Below are 26203 nucleotides of genomic sequence, written 5' to 3' on the forward strand. Positions count from 1 at the left end.
GAACCTGGTGAAGGGTGACCAACAAAAAAAAACGGCGGCAGCAGCATCAACGCAGTCGCTAGAACCCCCAAGCCTTTGACAACATGGCAGCTTCTCGCATCAGGGGGAAAAGGTGTTTCACCCTTTTTTTTTATCGCCCGTTCGCCTGTTGTTTCATATTTATAGGCCAGGCAGATACACATTCCCCAACTCCCATTACCGCCACAACAACAAACATCAAACCCACCACCACCTTTCCTTCTTTAGCCTCAAGCCCCAAATCCATCCAACTGGACGTAACGACGGCAGCTAGCCTCGCCGGTCCTCGGTCCTGGCGGTCGCGCCCCTTTGCACAACCATAATGGGGCTGGGTTGGGTTTGGTCAGGGCACGGCACTGCCAGGATGGGGGGTGACTGTGGGGTCGCACGCTGACCGACAACATTCCGGGGTCCTTCCGGGAGAGGCCCACAGGTTGCCTCTGTCGTTATTCTATTTTTTTATTATTATTTGTCTGCAGCTCAAATATCGTCCCCCCACAACCCACCCTCACACCAGTGGTGGAAAGTAACTAAGTACATTTACTTAAGTACTGTACTTAAGTACAATTTTGAGGTATTTGTACTTTACTTGAGTATTTACAATTTCCAATACTTTTACTTCTACTCCACTACATCTCAGAGGCAAATATTGTACTTTTACTCCACTACATTTATTTGAAAACTATAGTTACTAGTTACTTTTCAGATAAAAATCATGATGTAAAGAAACATACATTACCCACTTTAACCCTATTTTATACCTAAGCTATTTGAAAATAGCCGATCTACAAGCTCACAACGCGTCGCATCGCGACGCGTTGTGAGCTTGTAGATCTGCTATTTTCAAATATTTAGTACTTTTACTTTTGGTACTTTAAGTACATTTTGATGCCAATACTTTTGTACTTTTACTCAAGTAAATTTTTAATTCTGGACTTTTACTTGTAACAGAGTATTTTTATATTGCAGTATTGGTACTTTTACTTAAGTAAATAATTTTAGTACTTTTTCCACCACTGCCTCCCACACACCACAACAACATCAACAACAACAACACGGCTGTGAAGGGATTAAACCCGCTTTCTAACGGCCCCGGGGTCGCCGTGGCAGATGTTAGCCAGGATAGGCAATGGTTGCCGTGTCGACAGTGGGGCTGATGGGATAGGGCCGCCCCAGATGCTGTTAAGTCCTGTGTACATGAAGAGGAAAGGAGGAGAATGGATGGGGGACTGTCACTTTGTTCAAGAGAATGGCGTTAGGAGTCTGTTAACATGAGGACAACATTCCTATACTTTATTGTCTTTAACCCATTAAGACCTGAGAAGATTCTAGAAATGTCTCCTAAATCCTAACAATTTTTTGAAAGAAAAACCCACATTTTTTTCCCTCGATTTTTCAAAAATAGCAGATATACAAGCTCGTAGCGCGGCACTCGGTGCCGCGCTATGAGCTTGTATATCTGCTATTTTTGAATAGCCAAAGGCATCTAAAGTGACACAGAAGCGTTCCAGGTATCAATGGGTTAAAGATAGTCTGAACTCTGAAGATAGTGTTAATGTCCATTTGAGACACTTGAGAGTCACTTTCAGAGTTAAATTAACAATCAGGACATTACTATGTAGACATACACATATATTGTACACAAACGGGGAGAAGATATAAAGCATCAATCATGCATAGGCCTCGTTCTGGTGGGAGGCTGTGTGTGTAACGTGCGTGCGTGTGTAGCGTGCGTGAGTGCGTGTGTAGCGTGCGTGCACGCGTGAATGCTCGCGTGGTGTGAGATTGTGTGACATCAGAACAGTGGTGGCTTAAGCCTCTCGGTTTCTGCTCCTGCCGTGATGAGTGTTGTGTGTGAGATGAGCGTTGTCCCCTACAATGGCCTGTTGTGTTTTGTTCAAACGGTAAGGCTTAGTAGCATTGTTTTATTTAGTATTTCTGTTGGGTTTAATCATTTCTGATGAGGCTTAATCACTCACAAACGTTGACACCTAAACTACAAAGGGATGTGGCCAAAAACTCCCTCAACTTCTCATGTAGCCTGCTCTAATTTTGCCTGGTTTTCTAAATAATACCTTGTGTGCAGCAGTAAAGCTTCAGGGGGCCAATATATAAAATGTAGGTCTGCAATTAGCTCTTAGCGTTTTTATCATCTTCGGAGTAGCAGATGGGTTTGGATTTTCTTAGGCAATACAGTCCATGTCCTGTCCTGTATTGCAATTACACTACAATATATTGCGTCATGTCAAAGTGTGTTTATTTATGATTAACAGTGCTGTGCTGGTGCTGTAAACCCCACCTATTTGGCTCTCCAAGCAGGATGAAATGAACACTATGTATTTGTATGCAGATAAAATATGTAAGGTAGCAGCACCTCCCAAGTAGTAAATCGTCTGGTGAAACCACTTGAGGACTGTGAACAATTGCTTTTAACCCTCCAGATGACGGTTCCATCGTGTTGTTTTAACTGCTGCTCACTCAAGTACTCATCACATAGCCTCTAAATTAAGAATAACTAGGTACAGATGGCCTGTATAGGCTGAAGGAAAAACCATGTGAAATTAACAATATGGCAGGAATCTCGAAGGAAATTCTGTTTGGTTATGGTAGCACTCTTTTGCATTTTATATCATTTAGATTTTATCCATAGAAACGATGATGAACGGCTTCAGTTCCCAGATCACCAACCAACCATACAACCAATAGTAAGTTCAAGGAGTCAAAGTCACTGTAATACTCAGGAACATACATGATACAAACCTAAACATGGGATTGAAACCTGTAGAGAGACATAAGGTAGTTTTGGACCCAAAAGTCATCATTTGCTCATGATCTGCTTAAAATATTGTTTCTTTCAGCAAAGAATTTCCAAAAGACAAGCAGCAGCAATTGCAATACTTGAAGCCTGTGAACTTTGTTGAATTGTGTGTGGGGGTAGGAGGCTGTTGTGGCTGTTTGATGTGAAAGCCGAGCCGTTTCTCTTTGCTTTAGTCAGGTCTAACTGCAGGGCGAATGTGTTTAACATGGGGCCCAGTACGGGCCTCTGTGGTACACCTTAACTGTCAGGCTCAGTGGAAAGAGGATACAGGGCTTGACAAGACACAACTTGACCCAGCAGCACAGGCCTGGCCCCTCTATTGTCCTGACTGAACAGCAGAAATCAGCAGCAGCCATGTAGGATTTCCCCTCCCTTGTATAGCTGTGTGTGTGTGTGTGTGTGTGTGTGTGTGTGTGTGTGTGTGTGTGTGTGTGTGTGTGTGTGTGTGTGTGTGTGTGTGTGTGTGTGTGTGTGTGTGTGTGTGTGTGTGTGTGTGTGTGTGTGTGTGTGTGTGTGTGTGTGTGTGTGTGTGTGTGTGTGTGTGTGTGTGTGTGTGTGTGTGTGTGTGTGTGTGTGTGTGTGTGTGTGTGTGTGTGTGCGTGCGTGCGTGCGTGCGTGCGTGCGTGCGTGCGTGCGTGCGTGCGTGCGTGCGTGCGTGCGTGCGTGCGTGTGCGCTTGAACAAGGAACTTAAGTTTATCAAATTGAACATTGAGCCGTTAGTGGCTGTGTTCGTCTGTGTCTGTTTTTCCACCTATGTACCTGTATGCGTGTGTCGTGCGTATATAATGACATTGGACATCGATAGTATGATGGTTGGTTAATTAGAGTCGGTCTGTCCTTCAGACAGTTTTGATCACATGACACAGTGGTATATCAATATACGTAATAAATGCATCACAAACTTATGAACATTAATATGGACTTGATTGACACATTTGATCTCTCCTGTATTTAGCAAATCTCCTAAATGTTCTCCTGCAAATGGATAAAATGGAATGCACTTCTTATTTGGTACTCACAGTCACCACAAGTATATTTTCTACCTAGAATGAGTTTACCCAAAGCTTGTGCCAGATGACACCGTAGCTGTCTGTCTCTGAGGTCACTGCAAAGAGAAGCAAACCTCCTTCGGACAGTTGGAGAGAGTCAGAGTTCGGACTAACGCCAGCCCCCACGTCAACTTGTCACAGAGAGGAGGCAGAAAGACGGACAGTGAGCTGATGGCTGCTGGACTGTGTCAGAGGTGTCAGGGCCGTGTCTGGGGAGGTGACGGACAGCATGTGTGTGTGTGTGTGACGGTTAAATAACATGGCTGAGAGGACTTGCAGGATGTTGATCCTGACCTTTAGTTTTGCTAGAGTAACCTCTCTCTGTGCATCTGACAACAACTTTAAAGGACCTATCCAATGAAAGGCATTGACAGGTAGGTGTGTGTGTGTGTGTGTGTGTGTGTGTGTGTGTGTGTGTGTGTGTGTGTGTGTGTGTGTGTGTGTGTGTGTGTGTGTGTGTGTGTGTGTGTGTGTGTGTGTGTGTGTGTGTGTGTGTGTGTGTGTGTGTGTGTGTGTGTGTGTGTGTGTGTGTGACAGGGTGTGCATCCACGCTCATAGTAAAATTTTTCCTCTTTACTTGCATGCAAGTTTATGTTTGTGTACGTGTATCTCTGACTTGTGTGCATACGTATGTGTTAGAATGTCCGACTTGGGGCTAGAAGCAGTACAGAGGCCTTGAGGTAGGGTGCAACCAAAAGGTGTATTTATTCACCGACAAAAATACAAAAAGGACAGGATCTCCAACCCCCAGGACATGGTGGTGCCCAGCTCTCCACGCATAGCTCAGTCATAAGTTAACTGGCAGATGTTATACTCAGCTGAGCTAATGGGCCTGGAGTCCACCATGTCATGGGGTGTATTCTGGAATACATACATAAATACACATGCCTTAATTTTAACCCACATACAATTATAATAAAATGCCGAATGAACTAATAGTAATGATCCCTTCTCCTTCTTCACACTACAACATAAATATCATTAGCAATGACCAAAAGCACATCACAACCACTCCTCTGCCATCCTGACTATGGTCCAGCCCAATTATACTGGAAACACACTTAACACTTAACCCATTAAGACCTGAGAAGATTCTAGAAATGTCTTCTAAATCCTAAAAAAAAATTGAAAAAAAACCCCAATTTATTTTTTCTCGATTTTTCAAAAATAGCAGATCTACAAGTTCATAGCGCGGCACTCGGTGCCGCGCTATGAGCTTGTATATCTGCTATTTTTGAATAGCCTAAAGAGATCTAAAGTGACACAGATGCGTTCCAGGTATCAATGGGTTAAGGTACTGTTAAGCATTCAATCAAACTTTACAATCAAACTTCACATTATATTGCACTTTTCCATCTGGCACTCTTAACATATACACTCAATATTGTACTTGCTCTTAATGTCCATCTATTGCACTTGCCAATCATGATTCACCAAACACCCAACATTTGTCTCCCCAGGTGGAACTCGTTGGCTGCGTGGCTAGCTCAGCTAAACAGGAAACAAGTCAATGTATTCAACTAACAATAAAAGCATGACTGTGCAACATATAACTGTGCAAATGATGCTGTGTAAGTTACTAAAGTGCCAATAGGTTTTGCAATTAATCAATAAATCAGGGTCACAAATACATGTGCAAACAAACATAAGTAACACAGGACCTCTCTGTTACAGTATTGTATACTGTACGTGTATGCGTGTTTGTTTGTTGTGCGTTTGTGCTGGTCTGTGTTCAGGAGGTGATGGTTGAACAACAGGAGCTACTTGATGCTTTGCAGGCCCTGCAGATCCACCGACGTGAACACAAACCTTCATGGTCTGCGTGACACGCGTCACCTTCGCTGTGGCAGAGGTGTGGGGGACACTCGGAACAACGGAAGGAGATGGACCCTGAGAATCTCTTTGAAGTCAGACAGCGATTGTGTGTGTGTGTGTGTGTGTGCACGTTTGCGTTTTTGGAGGTATTACCTTTCCTGCCCTTGGGCACCGCTCGGAGGCTGATGCACGCCTGCATTTAGTGAAAACATTTGCCAGGTTAGGCCTGTTAGCCGTATGAGTGACTGACAGCTGGGAATGTGTGGTTGCATGTAGCCTGATTTTAGGGCTTTTCACACGGGAGCGATGCTACACCCACGTATTCGTTTAGATGCGCGCACACTGCGCTCTTCATAGAAAAGTAGAGGCAGCTGTAGAAAAAGGTTCAACACAATTCAACTTTTGATGAGTGCGTGAGACGATCACAAATGCGGCAGTTTCACGGCATCACACCCGCTTGTCGCTACGTCTATCAGATTGCCCACAGCCAGTGGTGTGTTCTACATTTTTTTGGAGGGTATACTATAACAATAGATAGTACACTTACAATAGGCTTTATACTGATTTTCTACTGTTTCTAATGTTAATCACCCTGTACTCAACGACTTTGAGCTGCTTTTAGCATTGGATGCATTTTTTTTAAATGTTATTATTACCATAGAAGTGCACGGATTGTTATAAATAAATGCTGGTTAGGCTTATCATATATAATAGCAGTGTTAACAGCGAGCATTCCTGTATCTATTACAGAATAGTATAACTTGGCATTGAAGACACAAACTGTATTGAAGATTCAAGATTTTGGTGTGCTATATCGCGAAATTTGAATACTAATGAAGTACTCAATTCAGTGACCTACGTTCAATGAAGTGAATGGCAGGTCGTTGAAATGTGTGAATTCCTTCGCCAGTAGCCATTCATTATCACCACAAGAACAATAGCCACGCACATAATAAGCCTTCACCTCAGAGTTAGACTAGTCAGACGGTCAGACCACATTCTTGCTGTTTGTATTGCTGCCCCCCAGCCCAGCCACTCCTGGGTGCAGCGTATCAGATGCGTATCAACGTATCAGATACGCCGTTTCGAACCGTTTTTGGATGTATACGGTGGCGACGAAAAAAATCTGCAGGCCATACGGCGTATACAGCGTACCACGGTAGAACACACCACTGCCCACAGCCCCACGCCCCCTACTACCTGAATGCTCATCGCTCTTGAAAATTAATTACTAGGCACATCAATCGCTTCCTGTGTGAAAAGCCCTTTAACTTTGCCAATCTACATGCTAACAGCGGCTAGTGACAACGGTGTGCAACTATGAATACATTACGAATAAATGGCCTTTTATGACGAGTTTTTAAAATCATTCTGATATATTTATAAGTTGTTATATCGTTATAGTGCTTGGTTTGAATGGCCCTTAAGTAAGTCAGAGAGTGAAGTCAGAATTTTGGCATATTGATAATTGAGATTATCAATGTAAGATTATAAGTGTATATGTCGCAGTATGATTGGAAAACCAGTCAGATTGAAAAAGGTTCTCTCGTTCGGCGCAAGGCAGAGCAAGCGGGAGGCTTTGATGTTTTTATTTCGCCGTTCAACTTTGTTTTACTTTTTTTGACGGGCGGGCCCTGGGGGGGGTGAACTCGAAGAAAACGAGCACTCCTTTTTCAATCTGACTGGTTTTCCAATCATACTGTAACATATATATTGATACACAAAGTTAGGTTTTCATAGATCTCACTCTTTCTTGCTTCCTTTATGTCTGATTCTCTCTCTCTCTCTCTCTCTCTCTCTCTCTCTCTCTCTCTCTCTCTCTCTCTCTCTCTCTGTCTCTCTGTCTCGATCTAGCTCTCTCCTTCATTGACCTATCTCACAACGTATTTTGCATAGTCAATCCCTCATTTGCAATAGCTCAATTTATACCAACGATCTTCCTCTGTGGTTCCTCCCACTATCTCCCCTCTTCCTTCCATTCGTTCGTCTCTCTCCATCTTTACCTCTCTCTCTCTCTCTCTCTCTCTCTCTCTCTTCTCTCTCTCTCTCTCTCTCTCTCTCTCTCTCTCTCTCTCTCTCTCTCTCTCTCTCTCTCTCTCTCTCTCTCTCATTACTGGTCTGTGTTTGTGTTTCTGCTCCAGGCGTTGTGTGTAAATACCTCTCCTCCTTTCTCCTCACCTCCTCTTCCCTCCCTCCATTACCTCCTCTAATGACGTTTACACATCTGCTTAGAGGAGCCTCCACTTCACAACACACACACACACACACACACACACACACACACACACACACACACACACACACACACACACACACACACACACACACACACACAGCCAAATAAAATGGCTGCACAATTAATTTAAAATAAAAAAAGTTATGATATTGACTGCAGTAATATCCAGGTCAGAAGAGTCTGCCATTATTTGAACCAGAAGGAAAGACGTTCCAGACTCTCAGGCCATCCACAGTAAAATCCTCAGTGTTCATTGAACTATGAGAGTGTACTTTTTTTTTTAATGTAACCAATTTGGTTCAATTAGTAGACTCTCGAGTTACATATGGATAAGTTATCACTGAGCATTTTACTGTCTACCTCAAGTTACATGTCTCCCATCATATTCAAAGTAACCTTTTTAACCTTTCCATATTTTAGTCTTTGCTGATCATTTATCAGAAATATTCAACCCTTGTTTAAACACTATATATAGGCCACTGAAGGTAAGTTATAAACACTGATTCATATCATAATTACTATCTATTAATTATATAGTAATAACTATACGTTATATAACAGTGAATGAACTTAATTACTTCTACCTTTTCTGCTTGTCCAAACAAGCAATCTTTCTCTTTGATTGATTCTTTCTTTCTTTCTTTCTTCTTGTGTCTATCTACGTCTTTCCTTCTTTATGTATTTCTTTATTCTTGTGTCTATCTACGTCTTTCTTTTTTTTATGTCTTTCTTTCTATCTTTATTCTTGTGTCTATCTACGTCTTTCTTTCTTTATGTCTTTCTTTATGAACTCTTCAACTCCTCACCTGCTCATGGCCTTTATATATCCAACAACACTGGATTCCTCCTTCACAGCCTCTATGACTCCTCTACACACACAGACATGCACAAGTGCACATACACATTCATATGCTTATATACACATTCAAATATACACACATGCACACTCTCTCACACAACATCACTCGGCAACCAGACTCGCCCGGCGGCCATGTCACTCTAAGCTTCATTTTCCTGCTGATTGACATGTCCTGTAACACACACACACACACACACACGCACACACACACACACACACACACACACACACACAACACACACACACACACACACAGTGACTGTACCTGTCACCTCTCCTGAATAGTATTAGCTTTACCTCATTTTGTTCTGCCTGTCCATCACCTCTATTCTTCACCCTCCGACAGCTCTGAATGGGTTCCTCTGGGACTGTGTGTGTGTGTGTGTGTGTGTGTGTGTGTGTGTGTGTGTGTGTGTGTGTGTGTGTGTGTGTGTGTGTGTGTGTGTGTGTGTGTGTGTGTGTGTGTGTGTGTGTGTGTGTGTGTGTGTGTGTGTGCTGCGTGCGTGTGTGGTTTCGGCGTGCTGCCTGGCGCCACTTTGCCTGCAATCCACTCTCCTCCTTCTCCACGTCTTGTAATCGGACAGCTGAGAAGGTGTGTTTTTTGCGTACGTGTGTGTGTGTGTGTGTGTGTGCGTGTGCGTGTGCGTGTGCGTGTGAGTGTGTGAGTGTGCTGCCAGGCCTTCCCACTTCTTCGCCCCTGAAGAGTAGTCTTGACGTTATCCTCTCTCTCTCTCTCTGTTTCTTCCTCTTTCTATCTCTCTTTCTCTCTCAAGCAGTTACGTCAAGGTCCTCGGGCGGTCCAGAACATGACCCGCTGAGAGAAATAAGAGGGAGCGAGAGATGAGAGATGAGAACGAAAGAGGGGAAACTGAGTGAATTCAAACTTGTGTCAAGATATTAATCTGAGTTTAAGAGCATCATGTCAGGAGTTTGCAGGTTGTCCAGATATGCTGAGTGTTACATACTCTTGAGAGTGTAAGATGGTAGTTATAACCACTTTAACCCAGGCATCCTTATTTTGGTTGTTATAGCCTAGGCCCTAGGGCTACAGTATGCTTAATTTACACACGTCGTACACTGGCGTTGCGTAGCAATAAAAGCAGATCTACAAGATAAACTGTTTTTGACAGATAACAGTATCAGGCTTAAACGGTTAAATGAAGTGGAAACCCCCTTTACCCAGCCCAGGCTTCAGTTGAGGCCTGTTTGGAGAGTCCATACGACTGCTTTACAGGTAACTGCGCCAATGTTTGAGGAGTGTCAACTTGAGGAGAGATGGTGACATCATCACTCTGACTGGATTATTGTAGTGACATAATCACGACTGCCGTACAAAGGAAAATAGGCCTGAACTTAACCATTATTATACAGTAAAACAAGTTAAAGCTGCACTTTGTAACTTTCCTCTTCTACCCCGGGTTTTCTGATTAAAGTGCTGAAACCTTTACCATTGAGCTAATAGAGCCTGCCTACTTGCTCAACGGATAAATTGAACCTTGACCATCAGGTAAAAATTCATGTCAGATCCTGTGTCTAGGTGAGACATGACCTTTGACACCATCTAAATGTCTCAATAGAAGAGCAGGGAGACAAATACAGCAACCCCAATTGTACAAGTTATAATGTATTAAAGGTTTCATGACATTCAGTTTTACCATTGACTGCCAGAATTATTTCATAATTTTTTAGCCAGTGCCAGAGTTTTTCATTGGAAAAAAAAAAGTACTCAGGAGCCGAAATACAGCATTTTTAAGTTTTAAGTTATCAAGGAAGTGGATAGGAGTCTAGATCTTCAACTAATCATATCTCCTTGGTCTTTGGGTGAAATTGGAAAAAAAAAACATTACAATTTTTTTTCCACTTCACGTAGATCTACGCGATTGGCACATGGCGGCTTTAAAGCGGTTCGCGTAGATCTACGTGATTGGCAGTCAATGTGTTAAAAGTCTTTGTCATGGTCCTTCAAACGTGTATAAAAAGTTTTAACAAAAAAATCCACTCCAGTGATCCATGGCAGGTGTTTTTCTCTCACATTTCTAAAGCCTTTTCAACTGCAATGAAAAAAATTTATCTTTGCCTGCGGGTGTCGCTGTTGAGGGATTTTGCCTGTCAATCATCGCCTCTGCTCCGCCCCCCCCCCCCCCCCCCCAAAGGAAAGGATAGGGGAGGGGAGGGGCGAGGAGGAGAGTGGGCGGGATTAATGGCCTGTGACTTCACTATCCAAGGGCCAAGCTCAGATTACTTTTCAGCCTAATTAATCAGAAAACCCCAGACCACAGAAAATCCACTGAATGTTCAAAGTTCAGATTTTTGGGGTGTAATTGAGGTCATAAAACCCCCCAAAAAACATAAAAAAAGTGAAAATGAATGTCATAGAACCTTTAACTATTAACCTTTAACCTTTAATACTAATACTCTACCATACAGATTGGACAATTACGTTTCATTCATAAAACAAAGTTACATAGTGAAGTACAACATTACAGTAAATGCTCATCACACATTAGAACCCAGACGCCAGACATCTTGAAATTACTTATTATGTTTACTTAGAAGCCAAAACTTCCCACCCACCCACATTGTAATTATTTAGTCACAAGTGACTAATGCTATGTTAAACAAAACTATACTATACTATACTAAACCCACCGCTGTGCCAACAAGACATTTTGACAGGAAAAGGAATCATTCATCTCTATTTCTGTTCATTTCTGTACACTCAAATCCTCAGTGTTAATTTATCCATTTTCATCCACTGAGGATGTTACTGTGTACTCTGCAGTTCCTTTACACAACATAAAAACACCCACATGTGTGAGCGCGCACACACACCCCTAACTGTATCAGCTCTCAAGGCATTCTAGGCGTATCCCCATGATGCTTTGCTCTGTTATAGCGCTGCAACGGACACATTTCAGTGTTCAGATTATCTTTGTTTTCTTCCTCTCTCTGCTTCTGTCTTCTTTTGAAACGTCTCTTTTGTTTTGGGATTCTGTCGTTTTGATAGAAGTCTGTTCCCTCAAGGAAATAGATAAGAACTGTGTGTGTGTGTGTGTGTGTGTGTGTGTGTGTGTGTGTGTGTGTGTGTGTGTGTGTGTGTGTGTGTGTGTGTGTGTGTGTGTGTGTGTGTGTGTGTGTGTGTGTGTGTGTGTGTGTGTGTGTGTGTGTGTGTGTGTGTGTGTGTGTGTGTGTGTGTGTGTTTGCACGTGTGTTTGCACGTGTGCCGTGTGTACTGTCGGATGTACTGCATGTGTGCATTTTCTCATGTTTCCTCATGTTTAAGAGATAACAAGAATTCAGCGGAGGACTGAGGTGTGTGTGTGTGTGTGTGTGGGTGGGTGTGGGTGTTCCTTCAGGTGTAGCTCTTTTGAGAGATAGGCTGGCAGGCATGCATTAGAAGACTGAGTTGGTTGTACGTGCTGCTTATTAAAAGTCCGACACTTGGCAGCCACTCCAAAGTACCTCAACCTAGAAAGAGCACAAACACACGCACACACACACACACACACACACACACAGAGTTGGCTGAAAATGCTTTCTACTCTTTTGTATACAGTTGTGTTTGCCAAGCTGCCTTCGAGAGCCAAAACAAGACAACGCGGGCACAGGTGAGAGGGAATCGTGGAGAGGTGTAAGAAGGTAGAGAGATAGAAAGAGAGAAAGAGATGAGAGGGCCCCGATGATTCACAAAGAGCGTGAGAGAGGGAGAGAAGAGAAAGAGTGTATTAGTAATGGAGGGATGGTGAGAATTCATGCTTTGAAGAAGAGGGGGGGAAATAGCAAAGAAGGACAAATCAAGAAGCCCCAAAAAGAAATGGAAACCACCTGCTGAGAACAAAAAGCAAGTGAAAGAATTAAAGAATGAAAATGGACATGAAGAAAAATGACGTACTGTAGACACACTAATGTGTAATTTGTACTCCGTTGTAATACGTTGATGCGTGCTGGAAATAGCCAATATGCAAACTCACAACCCGTTATGATATTGTAGATTGGCTATTTTAAGCTTGTGACTATGTCATACAACATAGTAATAATGCTTTATTATTTGGTTTCTTAAGATTTTCTGCCCAATTTAGTCACTGCCAGCCTGTTGGGCCAGGGGAGGGCCTCTCCAATACACGTGAATTTGCTAGCTGTTTTTTTTTTTCACCTGACAGTCAGGAGGTTCACTGTGTGTGTGTGTGTGTGTGTGTGCGTGTGCGTGCGTGCAATGTACATCTGTCTGTCTGTCAGAAAGACAGTCACTCTGTGGCAGCTCTTTACCCTATAATTTACTACACTTCACCTCACCTCACTCGCTGATATCACGGCCTCAGGGGTGTGTGTGCGTGTGTGCGTGCATGCATGCGTCTGTGTGTACGTGTGGTTGATTTGTCTATTTATGGAACTGCATATTATGTATGTGTGTGACTGTGTGTGAGAGAGAAAGGACTCTTAAGATGTCAAGCAGAATTGCATCTCTAACCTACATTAATTCTGGCCTCCCTCTGGTGTTCCAGTGCATCCGGCTCTCTTGACTGGGCCAAGCTCCGAGAGAAGGCACCAAACGTGGACCAAGGCCCTGATTACGCCCTGCCAACATTCTGGCTGATTTGCCTATGACCTAAGCAGTGTTGTAAGTAACCAGATCAAATCTTGATTTACCTGCTGGTGTCAGGGTACATTCAGAAATGAGCTCTCAGAGTGTCAGATTCCACTCTGGTTTATCGTAGCACACAATTGTTTGAAAATGCAGTTCACCATGCAAGCTCCCAACATTCTAAAAATAGTCAAGGAAAGTTGTGGCTAAATGCGACAGCTATGGTGTTACGGGTGGTTTAGATTTTATTATCCAACATGCTTTCACCTGTAATGGTAAACACAGTATTAGGCTTAATATGTCAGGATATACCTTGAAAAACCTTACTGGCTGAATATATACCTAAAGGTACTTGTATTCAAACATATAAAGCCGTTAATTGCATATTCACCTTTGACGTCAATGATATGTTGAAGAAGAAATGGTCTTTCCAAGTGACGCTAGTAACTTGTGACGAACTTGATGACTCTGTCAAACACGTTTGAATGAGCTCTGGGTCTTCTCGATCACCACACCCATTCGCAAAGTTAGCTTTTCTCGAGTGCTGTCGGACAGTGAGTGTTATTATGTGTGTGTGTTATATTACTGTATGTGTTATTTCAACTTTAAACCTGGCATCCCTATTCTGGGCTTGGCATTATAGGTGAACATTTTCAAAGATTTTCACAAACGTTCAGATATATTAAAAATCACACCCAGTGTGAAGTGAGCGGTGCTATTTATGAGTTATTAATTTCATCATGCATCTCGGTAGCCAATCACAGCACGTCCTGCGAAGTGACGTGCTTACATTTTTTACATTATTATTAATTTCATCATGCGTCTCGCTAGCCAATCACAGCGCGTCTGCGAAGTTTGAAGTTAATTTCATCATGTGTCTCGCTAGCCAATCACAGCACGTCCTGCAGAGCTTAGCCTATGGGCGTGTTTTCCACAGCATGGCGTCACAGCGAAAGACAAATTTTCACGACGGAAAGAAAAACTTTCGCCACGGATGGGTCCTAAACCCTCTTATAGGAGCGGTTACACCGCTCAAAAAAAAGTAGAACATAATCAAAAATAGCTTAAACAAGATCCCAATGGCTATTTTTGCATAGGGCTTAATAACTACTTGAATCCTAGCGTCCCTAGTTTGGGCATGTCATTATTGACAAAAGGTTTCCAAAAAGAATTTGAGAAAAAGTTATTACTCGTTTGAGTTAAGTATTTGATAAATATTGACCTCCACTCAATAATCCATTTGTTCATGAATAGATACTGAAATTAAAATATAAAATAGTTTATGAATATTTATTCATATTAATAGCCGTGTATTCCAGTGAGTACACAGCCATACTCGCTGGAGGCAACCAGACACAAAGGTGTACGTTTCCACTCACACACTCACACACACACGCACACACTCACTCACGCACGCACACACGCACACACACACACACACACACACACACACACACACACACACACACACACACACACACACACACACACACACACACACACACACACACACACACACACACACACACACACACACACACACACACACACACACACACTCAAACACACACTCACCAGTCGCCCAGAGGGGACAGTCAAGACTTCGTGAGAGCAGACAGTGACACAGAGAAAGAGAGCGAGGGAGCAGACAAGGTCGTAGTTCCTGTGGCCTGTCTTTGAAAGAAGAGTCATGTGTTTTCTCCTCCTCCGCTTTGATGTGAGAGCAGCCTCTTTAGCGGGGTAAAGACAGGATACAATAACCTGGCCTCCATGCCCCCCAGCACCTCCACAGCCTCCCGCCCCCTCACTGCTCTACAGGGGGGACAGGTAACCCATGGTAACCCCGGCTAGAGATTAGAACCAGAGTGTGGCAGCTGGCCAGGAGTCAGGACCAATGTGACCTGCTGTGAATGGGGAGGGTGCACTGTGTGTGTGTGTGTGTGTGTGTGTGTGTGTGTGTGTGTGTGTGTGTGTGTGTGTGTGTGTGTGTGTGTGTGTGTGTGTGTGTGTGTGTGTGTGTGTGTGTGTGTGTGTGTGTGTGTGTGTGTGTGTGTGTGTGTGTGTGTGTGTGTGTGTGTGTGTGTGTGCGCGCGCGCGCGCATGTGCCTGCGCCTGCCTGCCTGCAGGTTGACACACGTATGTGTGTCAACCTTTTTGTGTGTTTGTATGTGTGTCGACCTTTTTGTGTCTCTGCATGCACGTGTGTTCATGAAGTTGCTAGATAAACATGAGGATATGTAGGATGTGAGTGTACCTCTCTCAATGCACCCAGCCCCAGTTGCAGTTTACCTAAACACACACTGAAAACAGGACCATACCGGCATCAATACATGTCATTGTCACAGCTTCCGCCATAATGTATATCATAAATGAGCTAGGCCATTTATCTGTTAACCATGTTAGCCCTGGCATCCTTATTTTGGTCAGATTTCTTGTATGACAAAGTATATAGGGCTTAAGTTGTTAATTGCGTTCCATTAAAGCATTACCCAATCTGAATAATTGAGTCAGTGTTGGCTAAACAATATTGCGACATTCAACACTTTTTTTCTAGTTTGATTTTGATTTCTCAAATCAATATGAAGATTAAAATGCAATATGCAACAATAACATGACTTTGACAGACAAAAAGTAACGGCACAGTGAATGTTGGATTACCTATCTCAAGAAAGTTTCAAATGTCTGCAAGCTGTAAAAAAAAAAATGTAAGGAATCCAATCGCCTCCATGAAAATCAGACGCAATACTGTATCCTTTAAACCACCCTATCTCAACTCTCTTTCTGCCCAGATTTTGTCCAAACCCAAAACTATATTCTACACTCCCACAAATCAACATATTGTGTCTGTATAATAATTTCATCAACACGAATCCCTCAACTTCTACAGATTCCACTCACCTCTATAATGACTGGATTCAAAGCATTGCTGGCCCACAATAACCTACTTGGCCTGGCGGACTTTGTACAGACAGGAAATACGGATAGAGAGCAGGGGAGTGATTTGCAGCAAAAGGTCCGGTCTGCCAGGAATCGAACCAGGGACACACTGTCAGGCATCAGAGCCCATGTGGTATGGGCGCTAACCATTTGCCTATCGGGTCACCCCGTCACTCATTTTGTAATTCTTTCTCATGTCCCACACACACAAATACATGTACAGCCTATACTGAATATACCTGAAAATACACATGAATAATACAGTATTTCTCTCCACATCTTTAAGAGAATAAATCTGCACAATAAAAGTATAGTTCAGTGCTGTAGTTTGCGCTGCCTAATGACAAACACTAAGACAGAAATATAAGAGAACACGCACAAACATATTCCACCTTTTTATATTTGCTCTCTATTTCACTGTCAACAAACTCCATTGTCTCTCTCTTACTCTGCCACAGCATCTTTTCAACACTGTCACTTCCACAGAGACTGCTGGACCCGCCAAGCTACTATAGCAAAAGAAAATATGTCCCCTCCAAAAGGGCTGACTTCCTGCAAACGAAGCCCCAAAAGAGCTGGTTTAGGGGAAGATGAAAGAATCCTCTTATGCCAGTAAACTCGTTACGGTCCTTCTAGTCACACACTGGACCCCTGCCGTTTCCATGGTACCCAGTAGTGTTATCTGTGTGTATTTTTGTTGGGACTTGTAGTTTTGGTGGCTGGAAGTGGCAAAATTTGATATTTTTTTCACCCCCTTCTGCCACACCAGCAAGAGGAAGAGGCGAAAGATAAGACAGAGTCCCCCATCCTCAGCATTAGAGAGAGAGAGAGAGAGAGAGAGAGAGAGAGAGAGAGAGAGAGAGAGAGAGAGAGAGAGAGAGAGAGAGAGAGAGAGAGAGAGAGAGAGAGAGAGAGAGAGAGAGAGAGAGAGAGAGAGAGAGAGAGAGAGAGAGAGGAGAGAGAGAGAGAGAGAGGAGAGAGAGAGAGAGAGAGAGAGAGAGAGAGAGAGAGAAGAGGATAGTGTGCTTTTTTAGCATTAGCTGGACAGATAAAGAAAATCAATGGGCTACCCAGCAATAGAGTCACACTCATAACAGATTACTAAAGCCTGCCAGTATTGCGCACTGAAAATAGCAGATCCACAAGCTCACAACGCATCGCAATCTCTGAGCTTGTAGATCGGCGACATAATGCACAACCAAGTATAAATAAGGGGCAGTCCACCATGCAGGGCGGAGCTAGCCTTTCTGTGTACATGGGGGTGCAAATTACTGAAATCAAAACCAATTTAGCTTTTTCATCAGTAGGCCTAACTTTGTCGGGATTAATATGTTCGGCTATATTTTCTCTTGATGGAGGATAGCAAGCAGTGAGGGTCTGAGGGATGCTCCTCCTATGTTTGAAGTTCAACCTGGCATCGCTATTTTGGGCATGTCATTGCGGTCGAAAAATTCAAAATCTTACAATAAATGCAGGGAATCTCTGTATGTATTTTCGTACGTATGTGCGTCTGTAATCCACTTAGCTCGAGAACCATTCAACCGACCGACTTCAAATTCGCCACACACGTCGCAGACGACCCGAGTGAGTGCACTGCCCAGTGTCGGTTGTATAGGAAAAAGCTCTGGCCGTGGCACAAATGAGCCAATTGATTGCCATGGCAACCTCAGCCTAAGATTGATTCGGCCAATTCCCCACACCTGTCGAATTCCCCACACCTGCCATTTCATTAGTTTGTCGGTTTACTTACAGTCAGTTTGCACTCTTCAGACATTCGCCACATAGTTTTCGCGATTCATTATGACAGTATATAGGGCTTAGTAGTGGATAAGATTGTTCAGCCTCCACACTGCCTGGGTTATGCACTCTCTAAAAACACTTAAAAATTAGTGATTGAAAATAGTCTGTAATTTGATAAACAAACTATATTCTCAGGAATTGTCTAGATATGAAGCTCCACTTACAGTATGCCACCAGGAGGAACAATGTTATAACATTTTAATCACTTCCTCCATGACAGAATGCTTAGTTTTACACTTGCAGAGTTAACATTAGCTGCTTTGTAACTGTAACACAATCCCTACTAATGCGAAGGCTCAGGCATGACTTTGTTGTGTTTCATTCCAAAGCTTCGTAATTCGTGGGCCTGTTTCAGACGACTAGGAACTAGGTTTTCCGGTGAGAGGAAAGGATTGTGGGAGAGGCAGGGACATCACATAGCGACTGCTGCAGACCTGTCCTGTCTTAATTAGCAGACAGTGATGTGTGTGGAATGCCGCCCGCTTCGTCTCGCCTGTCAACTGCAAAGTGTGCATCCGTCGCTACACACCTGTGATGTGTGTGTATTTGGGACAAGATCACTGCCTGTGACCTTGGGGCAGTGTCAACCTGAGTTCACTGTGTGTGTGTGTGTGTGTGTGTGTGTGTGTGTGTGTGTGTGTGTGTGTGTGTGTGTGTGTGTGTGTGTGTGTGTGTGTGTGTGTGTGTGTGTGTGTAGAGTTGATTTGATGCAATGAATGATTATAATGGTTTAATGATGTTGCTTGACCACTATTTTGTACTTAGCTGTACTACGAAAATAGGCCCTACGTCCTCCCGGTGGGGGATAGTAGGGTCAGTAGGATACAACAGTGACAACACAGAAATGTGTGTGGGAAGGAATTAATTGGCATAACGACTACATTTGGGAGAAAAAAATTATTGGCTACTCTAAATAAACAAAAACTGTAAAACTGTAAAGTTGTCTTCCAGTCAGTAAATCTATGCAGAACCCTCCGCCTTTTCCCCGTCACTGTCCCCCCCCTCGGCTTTCAAAACTGTCTGCCCAAAATAAAGAAACAATACGGACTGTCCACTTTTCAACACGTACAAGACGTGTTGAAAAGTGACACCGGTGCGTGCAGTCCCAAACCAGACGCGCACTGAAGTGATAGAAAAAGGAGTGTTATCTTAAGAGTGTGTTTGTTTGACCCCAAGGCCTCTTCATGTCACTCTACACACTCAACTCTCCACTATGTGTATCTGTTGTGTCTTTCTTTCTCATTCAGTTCACTCTTTCACTTGTTCACTCATTATTCCTGGATCCTGGATTATCACTGTCTGTCTGTCTGTCTCTCTTCTTCTTGTTTAATTTATACTTCGTCACTTGATGATGTTGCTTCACGAAAAGAGCCGATCTACAAGCTAACAATATGTTTCTTCCCTACGTTTTTTTTAGCTTGTAGATCGGGTCTTTTCGGCAAGTGACACCATTGTGTGATTAAGTATGAATTATTACAACTACAGTACAGTACTACTGACAGAAGACAGCATATTGCCGAAACGTCTTATTAATAATCAATAATATTTGTGTGTGGAGAGAATTGTGCAACCTTTCATTATTTTCATTTGATCTGACTATGGACCAACTTTTTGCACCTTATAATGGGGCCTTCAATTGAATCAATTAGAAATTACAACTCAACTACATCAATCATATATTCTCACTCTCTCTCACTCTCACTCTCTCTCTCACTCACTCACTCACTCACTCACTCTCTCTCTCTCTCTCTCTCTCTCTCTCTCTCTCTCTCTCCAGATTCAAACCGTATTATGTGGAGCTAAACTGGAATCTAGCGCCCCAAAGATGACAGTCTCTCTCTCTCTCTCTCTCTCTGTTTGCAGACTCAGGTTTCATCTCTTAGTCAGATGGCGTTCTGTTTGGCTGATCTACACTTGTGGTCCACCAAAGACTCACTCCAGGTCAAAGGTAGCACCCATCGGCATGGCCGACCTCTCCATCCCACTTCGTCTCACACAATCATCACTCTCTTCCCCTTCTTCTCTACCTTCATTACATCTGTTTTTACTATCTGACCCACTCTCTCAGTCATCACCTATTCTCTCTTTGTCCTCACTTTTCCTTGTCTCACTTCAGGTTGTCATGGCTGGTGTATGCTTTAAAGGGTCACTATAGCGGTATAGCACTGTTGATGTGCATTTCAGTTCATTGCTGATGGTTATCATAGTCTATAGAAACAATAATCCATATTGACAGAGAAAATTCCCCTTTTCTGTCAGTTTCGGCCTGTCTTGGTGCTGCGCCCATGGTGCATTTCACAGGAAAGTGTTGGTCTAGCACGCCCACACAGTCTATGGCCACAATTACATCAACCAGATTCATATTTTTTTGTCAAGTTCGCTGTTTTGCCATTTTGAACAAGTACAATGTAACGACCAGATTTGGGAGTAGTGTGTCAGTAAAGCCCAACCATGGACTGTTTCAGCTGCTACCGTCTGGCAGTGCCTCAGGAGGCAGAGCGGACGCTTGGGAATCGGAATGTTCCCCGGTCGATCCCCGGTTCTCCCCTGGGTTCGTGTCGAAGTGTCCTTAAGCAAGACACTTAACCCCTAACTGCTCCCGATGAGCAGGTTGGTGCCTTGCATGGTTTGTAATTCACATTGTAAAGTGCTTTGGATAAATTGCGCTATATAAATGCACCATTTACCTTTTTTATGTGGATCCCGAGAAAGTAACTTCCCCAACACTGGTCACTACCACCAATGGCAGAGGGTAAAACCCAAGGGTTGTATAGAGATGATGTTGAAAGCTGTGATTCAATGACTTTAAGTGTCATTGAATTGTATTTGGAGTGGGGCGCATCATCCATTGATGAACGGCGACCAACTATCAACCCTGGACCTCTCCTTGGTCTTGTTGGTGTGGCCTAAAAGTCTGACTATCCTGACAGTTGTTTTCTCTTGCCATCAGTCCCCACCCTCCCCACCCATCCTCCTACACCTATCATTCCATCTCTTACCCCTCAGAAGAAAATGTCCTGTTTCTCCATTTTCTTGTTTTTCCTGCCTTCCATTCTGTCTCGTCTTTCACAGTCTACTGAGCTTCAGACGCAGATAGTGTCTCGCAGAGGCTGATGCGTGGGTGTGCATGGGTGTATGTTTGTCTGTGTTTGTACTTGAGTTTGTGAACGTGTGTGTGTGTGTGTGTGTGTGTGTGTGTGTGTGTGTGTGTGTGTGTGTGTGTGTGTGTGTGTGTGTGTGTGTGTGTGTGTGTGTGTGTGTGTGTGTGTGTGTGTGTGTGTGTGTGTGTGTGTGTGTGTGTGTGTGTGTGTGTGTGTGTGTGTGTGTGTGGTTTGACATGGTGTATATCCTATATGTACTGGTGACATCTCCTTATTTATTTGTTGTTTCTTGCTGTGTGTGTTTTGCTATCTTGCCAAACGGTGGATGGATACATCTGAGCGCGGAGGCCTGGTTGGTGAGGTGTGACGCGCCCTATCACCTCCCACCTACCGCTGTATTCCTCCACCTTAAAGCATTTTTTTTTAAATAGATTTTTATAGATGACACAAACATAACATGACTGTATACTTTATACGGTGTATATGGAGTTCGATTATTGTTGGTATCGGACGAGAACAAGGGTGTCTGTCCCCTTTTCAGTGCCATTTTCAATGCACCTGGGAGATGGATTGCTGAGGTGGAGTAGCACAACACCTACCATCAGCTCCCATGTACTTAGCGCGCAACTTAGTTACCTAAGCCGTGCTACTCATACACAGTGCCCGGGATTGAACCCAGAAACTTCTACCGACTGAGCTACCCGGACAGTAGTTAATATGGATATGTTTTCAAAGAAGTTGTCTAGTTTGCTGGAAATGGGGAGGTTGTGGATATGTATACTTCCCTCATTAAAAGTATTTATTGTGAAAATACAATTGCCATTTATGCCTCATCACTAATCTCCACTACAAAAAACAAACCTGGTATCCCCATACGATCTGAAACAGAAATATCTAAAATAAGTTTAGCTTGTATTTTTCCAATACTTCCCTCCCACTTGACCTGGCTGGTGCAACGGGCACTAAACCTCTGTCATTCAGTATAGGAAGGAACCCACCATTATATGTTTTGAGTGCACTTTTCATTGTTCTCGGTTGGACCTACAACACCATACTCCATCCCCGGTTCTGAGGGCATCCCAACAGCACCTACTGAGAAACCTACTTTTCCTACTGTCCAGCCTGACAGTAGGAATAGAAGCGATCGTTGACCTTCTGGTCACAAGCCTGCTGTTCTAGTACTTAGGTTACCTCTGCCCTAGTATCGCTCTGCCTGCCGATACATCTGGGGACTTCTAAATGCAAGATAGTTGCTAGAACCGTGAGAACAGCCGCTAAAATCCCTACACCCACTGCTTTGGAAAACAATCCTGTCACTACCCCAATATGAAGGGCCTCCCTAAAGACTTTGGATTTGTTCTGCAATGCAAAGATAATTTTTTGACTCTCTAATTGGTTCCACAAAGTTTTAACAACGAAAGCTGGGAGATTGTCCTCAGTCTCTGGTTGAGCAAAATGTTTAGAGACTTGCTTGTGAGTCTCTACTCCCCCGCCATGGAAAGCTATTTTCAGGCTCAGGCCAGCATGATTTGGGCATTTCTGTCCATTTCACTTATACCAATGTGTACATACAGTATACACTATGTGTGACTGTGTATGCCGTTGCTGTCGGGCAGAAACCTTATATCTCTGTATTTCAAAGAGTGTTGCAAAAAAGTTCAGTTTATACTAGTGAGCTTGTACATAGCTATTCTTGCTATTTTAGAAAAAAATTGAAAAGTGTGTCTATGGGTTTTATAAATATTTAACCAGTGAAAAGTATTAACAAGAGCTTATGACTAATTAATAACTACATTGGATCCATCGGAACACAGGTGCTTGTTCCCATTTCCTGAAAAGTAACCGTTTTGGACATAGAAGGTTTCCTCCCGACAGAGCCATGATGTGTTTATCGTTGCTGTCGGGCAGAAACCATGTATCTCTATGTTTCAGAGTGTCACAGAAAAGTTGTGAAAATAGCAGATTGCGTTGTGGGCTTGTAGATCGTCAATTTTCATTAAATGATAATAAAAAAAGGAACGGTTTTGGACATACAAGGGTTTCACCCGACAGCCATGATGTGTGTGTGCATTCCCTGTTGTCCTCCATCAGCTCTGCTGCTGCATTAGCGTGACCTGGCCGTAGGAGCAGGGATGACGGCAGCAGTAACAGCAGCAGCAAGAAACAGCGCTGATAAAGAATTGATGTGCTGTTAGAATCAGACTGTACTTCTATTTGCTGTGGGCCTGCTGCATGGACGAATAACACGCCATGAAATACCTCAGCTCAGCACTCTCACACTGTGTGTGTGTGTGTGTGTGTGTGTGTGTGTGTGTGTGTGTGTGTGTGTGTGTGTGTGTGTGTGTGTGTGTGTGTGTGTGTGTGTGTGTGTGTGTGTGTGTGTGTGTGTGTGTGTGAGTGAGTGAGTGAGTGAGAGTGTGTGTGTGTGTGTGTGTGTGTGTGTGTGCACTTCAATATAGCCACATACTGTATTTTTGTTGTAATTATTGTTGTATATGTATGCTGCAAGTATGCACACGTCTGCAAGCACGTATGTTAATGGTGTGTTTGTGTGTGTGCATGCGCGTGTGTGCGGGCAGGCATTTGTGCAGGGCAGTGCAGAGACTACTGGAGGGGCAGGGGCTCAAATTACATCAAAAGAGTACATCGAACAATATTTTAAAACACCATAGGGTCGGAGCTAGGTCTTGGCAAGGTGTGCGGTGGAAAAAACTATTTTAGGGTGTTTTTTTGGGGGTCCCTGTGGGCACATTAGTATACCAGTCCAGCCAGAGAGACATAAATGAAACCTTACTTGATGATCTAAAATTTCTAATATGCTTTCAAACCTGGTTGTTCCTGTAATATTCTGTATATACTGTATATTTCTATTAATATTCATCTATTAACGCAAGGATTTATGAATGGAGGAAGTATCAATCAGTGAATCAGACACTGAAGTAGTTGCAGCTGCAAAACATAACGAGGGGGGAGGGCAAGCATAACTTCATCAGGTAAAAAAAAGTGATACTGAAACTATTATTATAGCAAAATTATTATTATTTGTCAAACGTTCTTGATAAGGGCCCCAGGTGTTAGGCAAGCTCTTAAAAAAACGTTTTTGTTTTGTTTTTGGGTAGGGCACCTTAGGCATCAGTGGCACCCCCCGCACATGCCTGCCTGCGTGCGTGCGTGCGTGCGTGTGTAAGAGAGAGAATGAATGTAGGTGTGTGTGTGTAGCTCAGATTTATATAGCGCTTTTGTGTGTGTGTGCGTGTGTGCGGCAAATGTCTGCTTATGTGTTTGTACAGTATATGCATATTGCCCATAAGCCCTCTGTTTATGTGTTTGTGTGAGAGAGTCTATAGAGCGATAATGTATACTGTAAGTGTGTGTGTGTGTGTGTGTGTGTGTGTGTGTGTGTGAGTGAGGAGGTCTGTCCCTCATGTGAGATGGATTACATCATACTCCTGTCTTTATTCATACACCTATACCCCACCTCCGTTTGTCCCCAAAATCCATTCATCCCTCTCTCCGTCTCTCCATCTCTCCACACAACCCTCCCACTCCCCCATCCCTCTCTGCATATATATTCCTACCTCCCTCCTTCCATCCATCACAAACCACAGTCCCTCCCTGCTCCCTTCCATCCTTCCATCCTCCCCCTCTGTCTCTCCCTCTCTCCCTCCTTCCTTGCGTCCCGTCCGGGGTCTTATCTCAGTTGTGGTGCAGGCAGTTGGGACAGACCACTGCCAGATAGGGTTTGTTTATCCCACCCTGCAAATTGCTGATGTGTCTTCTGCTTTTTTCCTGACAGCAAAGATGTTCATCTCACCCTCTCTCTCTCTCACTCTCTCTCTCTCTCTCTCGCTCTCTCTCGCCCCCCCCTCTCTCTCTTCACAGATAGGGATATTGGCACCTATCAGTACTATGATAAAGGCGAGCCAGGTAAATAGTGTTTATATTGGATGTCTGTTTGTCTTTAAGATAAACGCTGTTCGTTGTGTTTGTCTTGTTTTTGAATGTATGTGATTTCCTTATGTATGACAAGGAGTCGCCACTCATAGAGGCTGCCACACAAACACACACACACACACACACACACACACACACACACACACACACACACACACACACACACACACACACACACACACACACACACACGCAGAACATGCATAAAGGTTATTAGTATAACTGGGTCCTCTTTCTTAGTATATCTCCCGCCCACACGTATGTATACACATTTGCACACACAAACACATGCACGCGTCGCAGGCACATGTTGTACAGTATATGCGTCGTACACAAAGGTTATTAATAATGCATGTTTCTGGCACACACACACATGTACACACAAACACACACATGCACACGTTCCTAGCACTACACTCCTCACCCACGCAAACACGTACAGTATGCACATACAGACACACATATTCTTTCAGACACACATAGAGGTATTTGGGATGAACAAATCCCATCTTTTTGGCGGTGCAAACAACACAGGTATCAATATTGTGTTTGTTAGACGGATCATATAGGGAATTTTTTTTCTATCCTATAGCGCAAAACTATGGCTACGTATTTGTAGTACAGGGACCTGCAACAACCACTGATCTGTACACACACACGTCACAGAGCGTCTAACGCTTATTTTATACTCAGTCGTACTACGGTGTCGCGTGCTGAAAATAGCAGATCTACAAACTACAAGCTGTGATATGAGCTTGTAGATCTGCTATTTTCGGCGAGTGACACCAGCAAAGTAAGAATCAGGCTTATCTCTTCCAGCCTTGTGTGTTGTCATTGACCTAGGCTCCTGTCCCACAAGTGATAGGGCCACTAAACAGTTGACATTGTCTCAAATCACATAGAGAGATGTAATACCTCAGGCCAACGAGTGTTCCAGATCACATCTCCTACCTTCCCCTCAAGTATTGTTTTAACAAAACAGGATCTAATAATGGCGTGGATCATGTCAGTCATCTATGATGTATCTATGATG

General features: G+C 43.4%; 1 protein-coding gene across 5 annotated transcripts in view; it reads left to right on the plus strand.

The window, feature by feature from the left end:
- The window catches only part of wdpcp (WD repeat containing planar cell polarity effector), a 103467-nt gene that overhangs the window by 9157 nt on the left and 68107 nt on the right, over positions 1-26203 (plus strand). For 3 of the 5 annotated variants that reach the window (XM_080450263.1, XM_080450265.1, XM_080450267.1), the window contains exons 2-4: positions 13299-13414; positions 19979-20063; positions 25099-25143. In XM_080450263.1, the coding sequence (XP_080306389.1) occupies positions 20003-20063; positions 25099-25143 (106 nt within the window). In that variant the 5' untranslated portion in view covers positions 13299-13414; positions 19979-20002. The remainder of the gene's footprint in view (positions 1-13298; positions 13415-19978; positions 20064-25098; positions 25144-26203) is intronic. The other 2 variants (XM_080450266.1, XM_080450264.1) reach the window with 2 other exon arrangements.

The sequence above is a fragment of the Gymnoscopelus braueri genome (assembly GCF_963280865.1).
Source record: "Gymnoscopelus braueri genome assembly, chromosome: 14".
NCBI lineage: Eukaryota > Metazoa > Chordata > Actinopteri > Myctophiformes > Myctophidae > Gymnoscopelus > Gymnoscopelus braueri.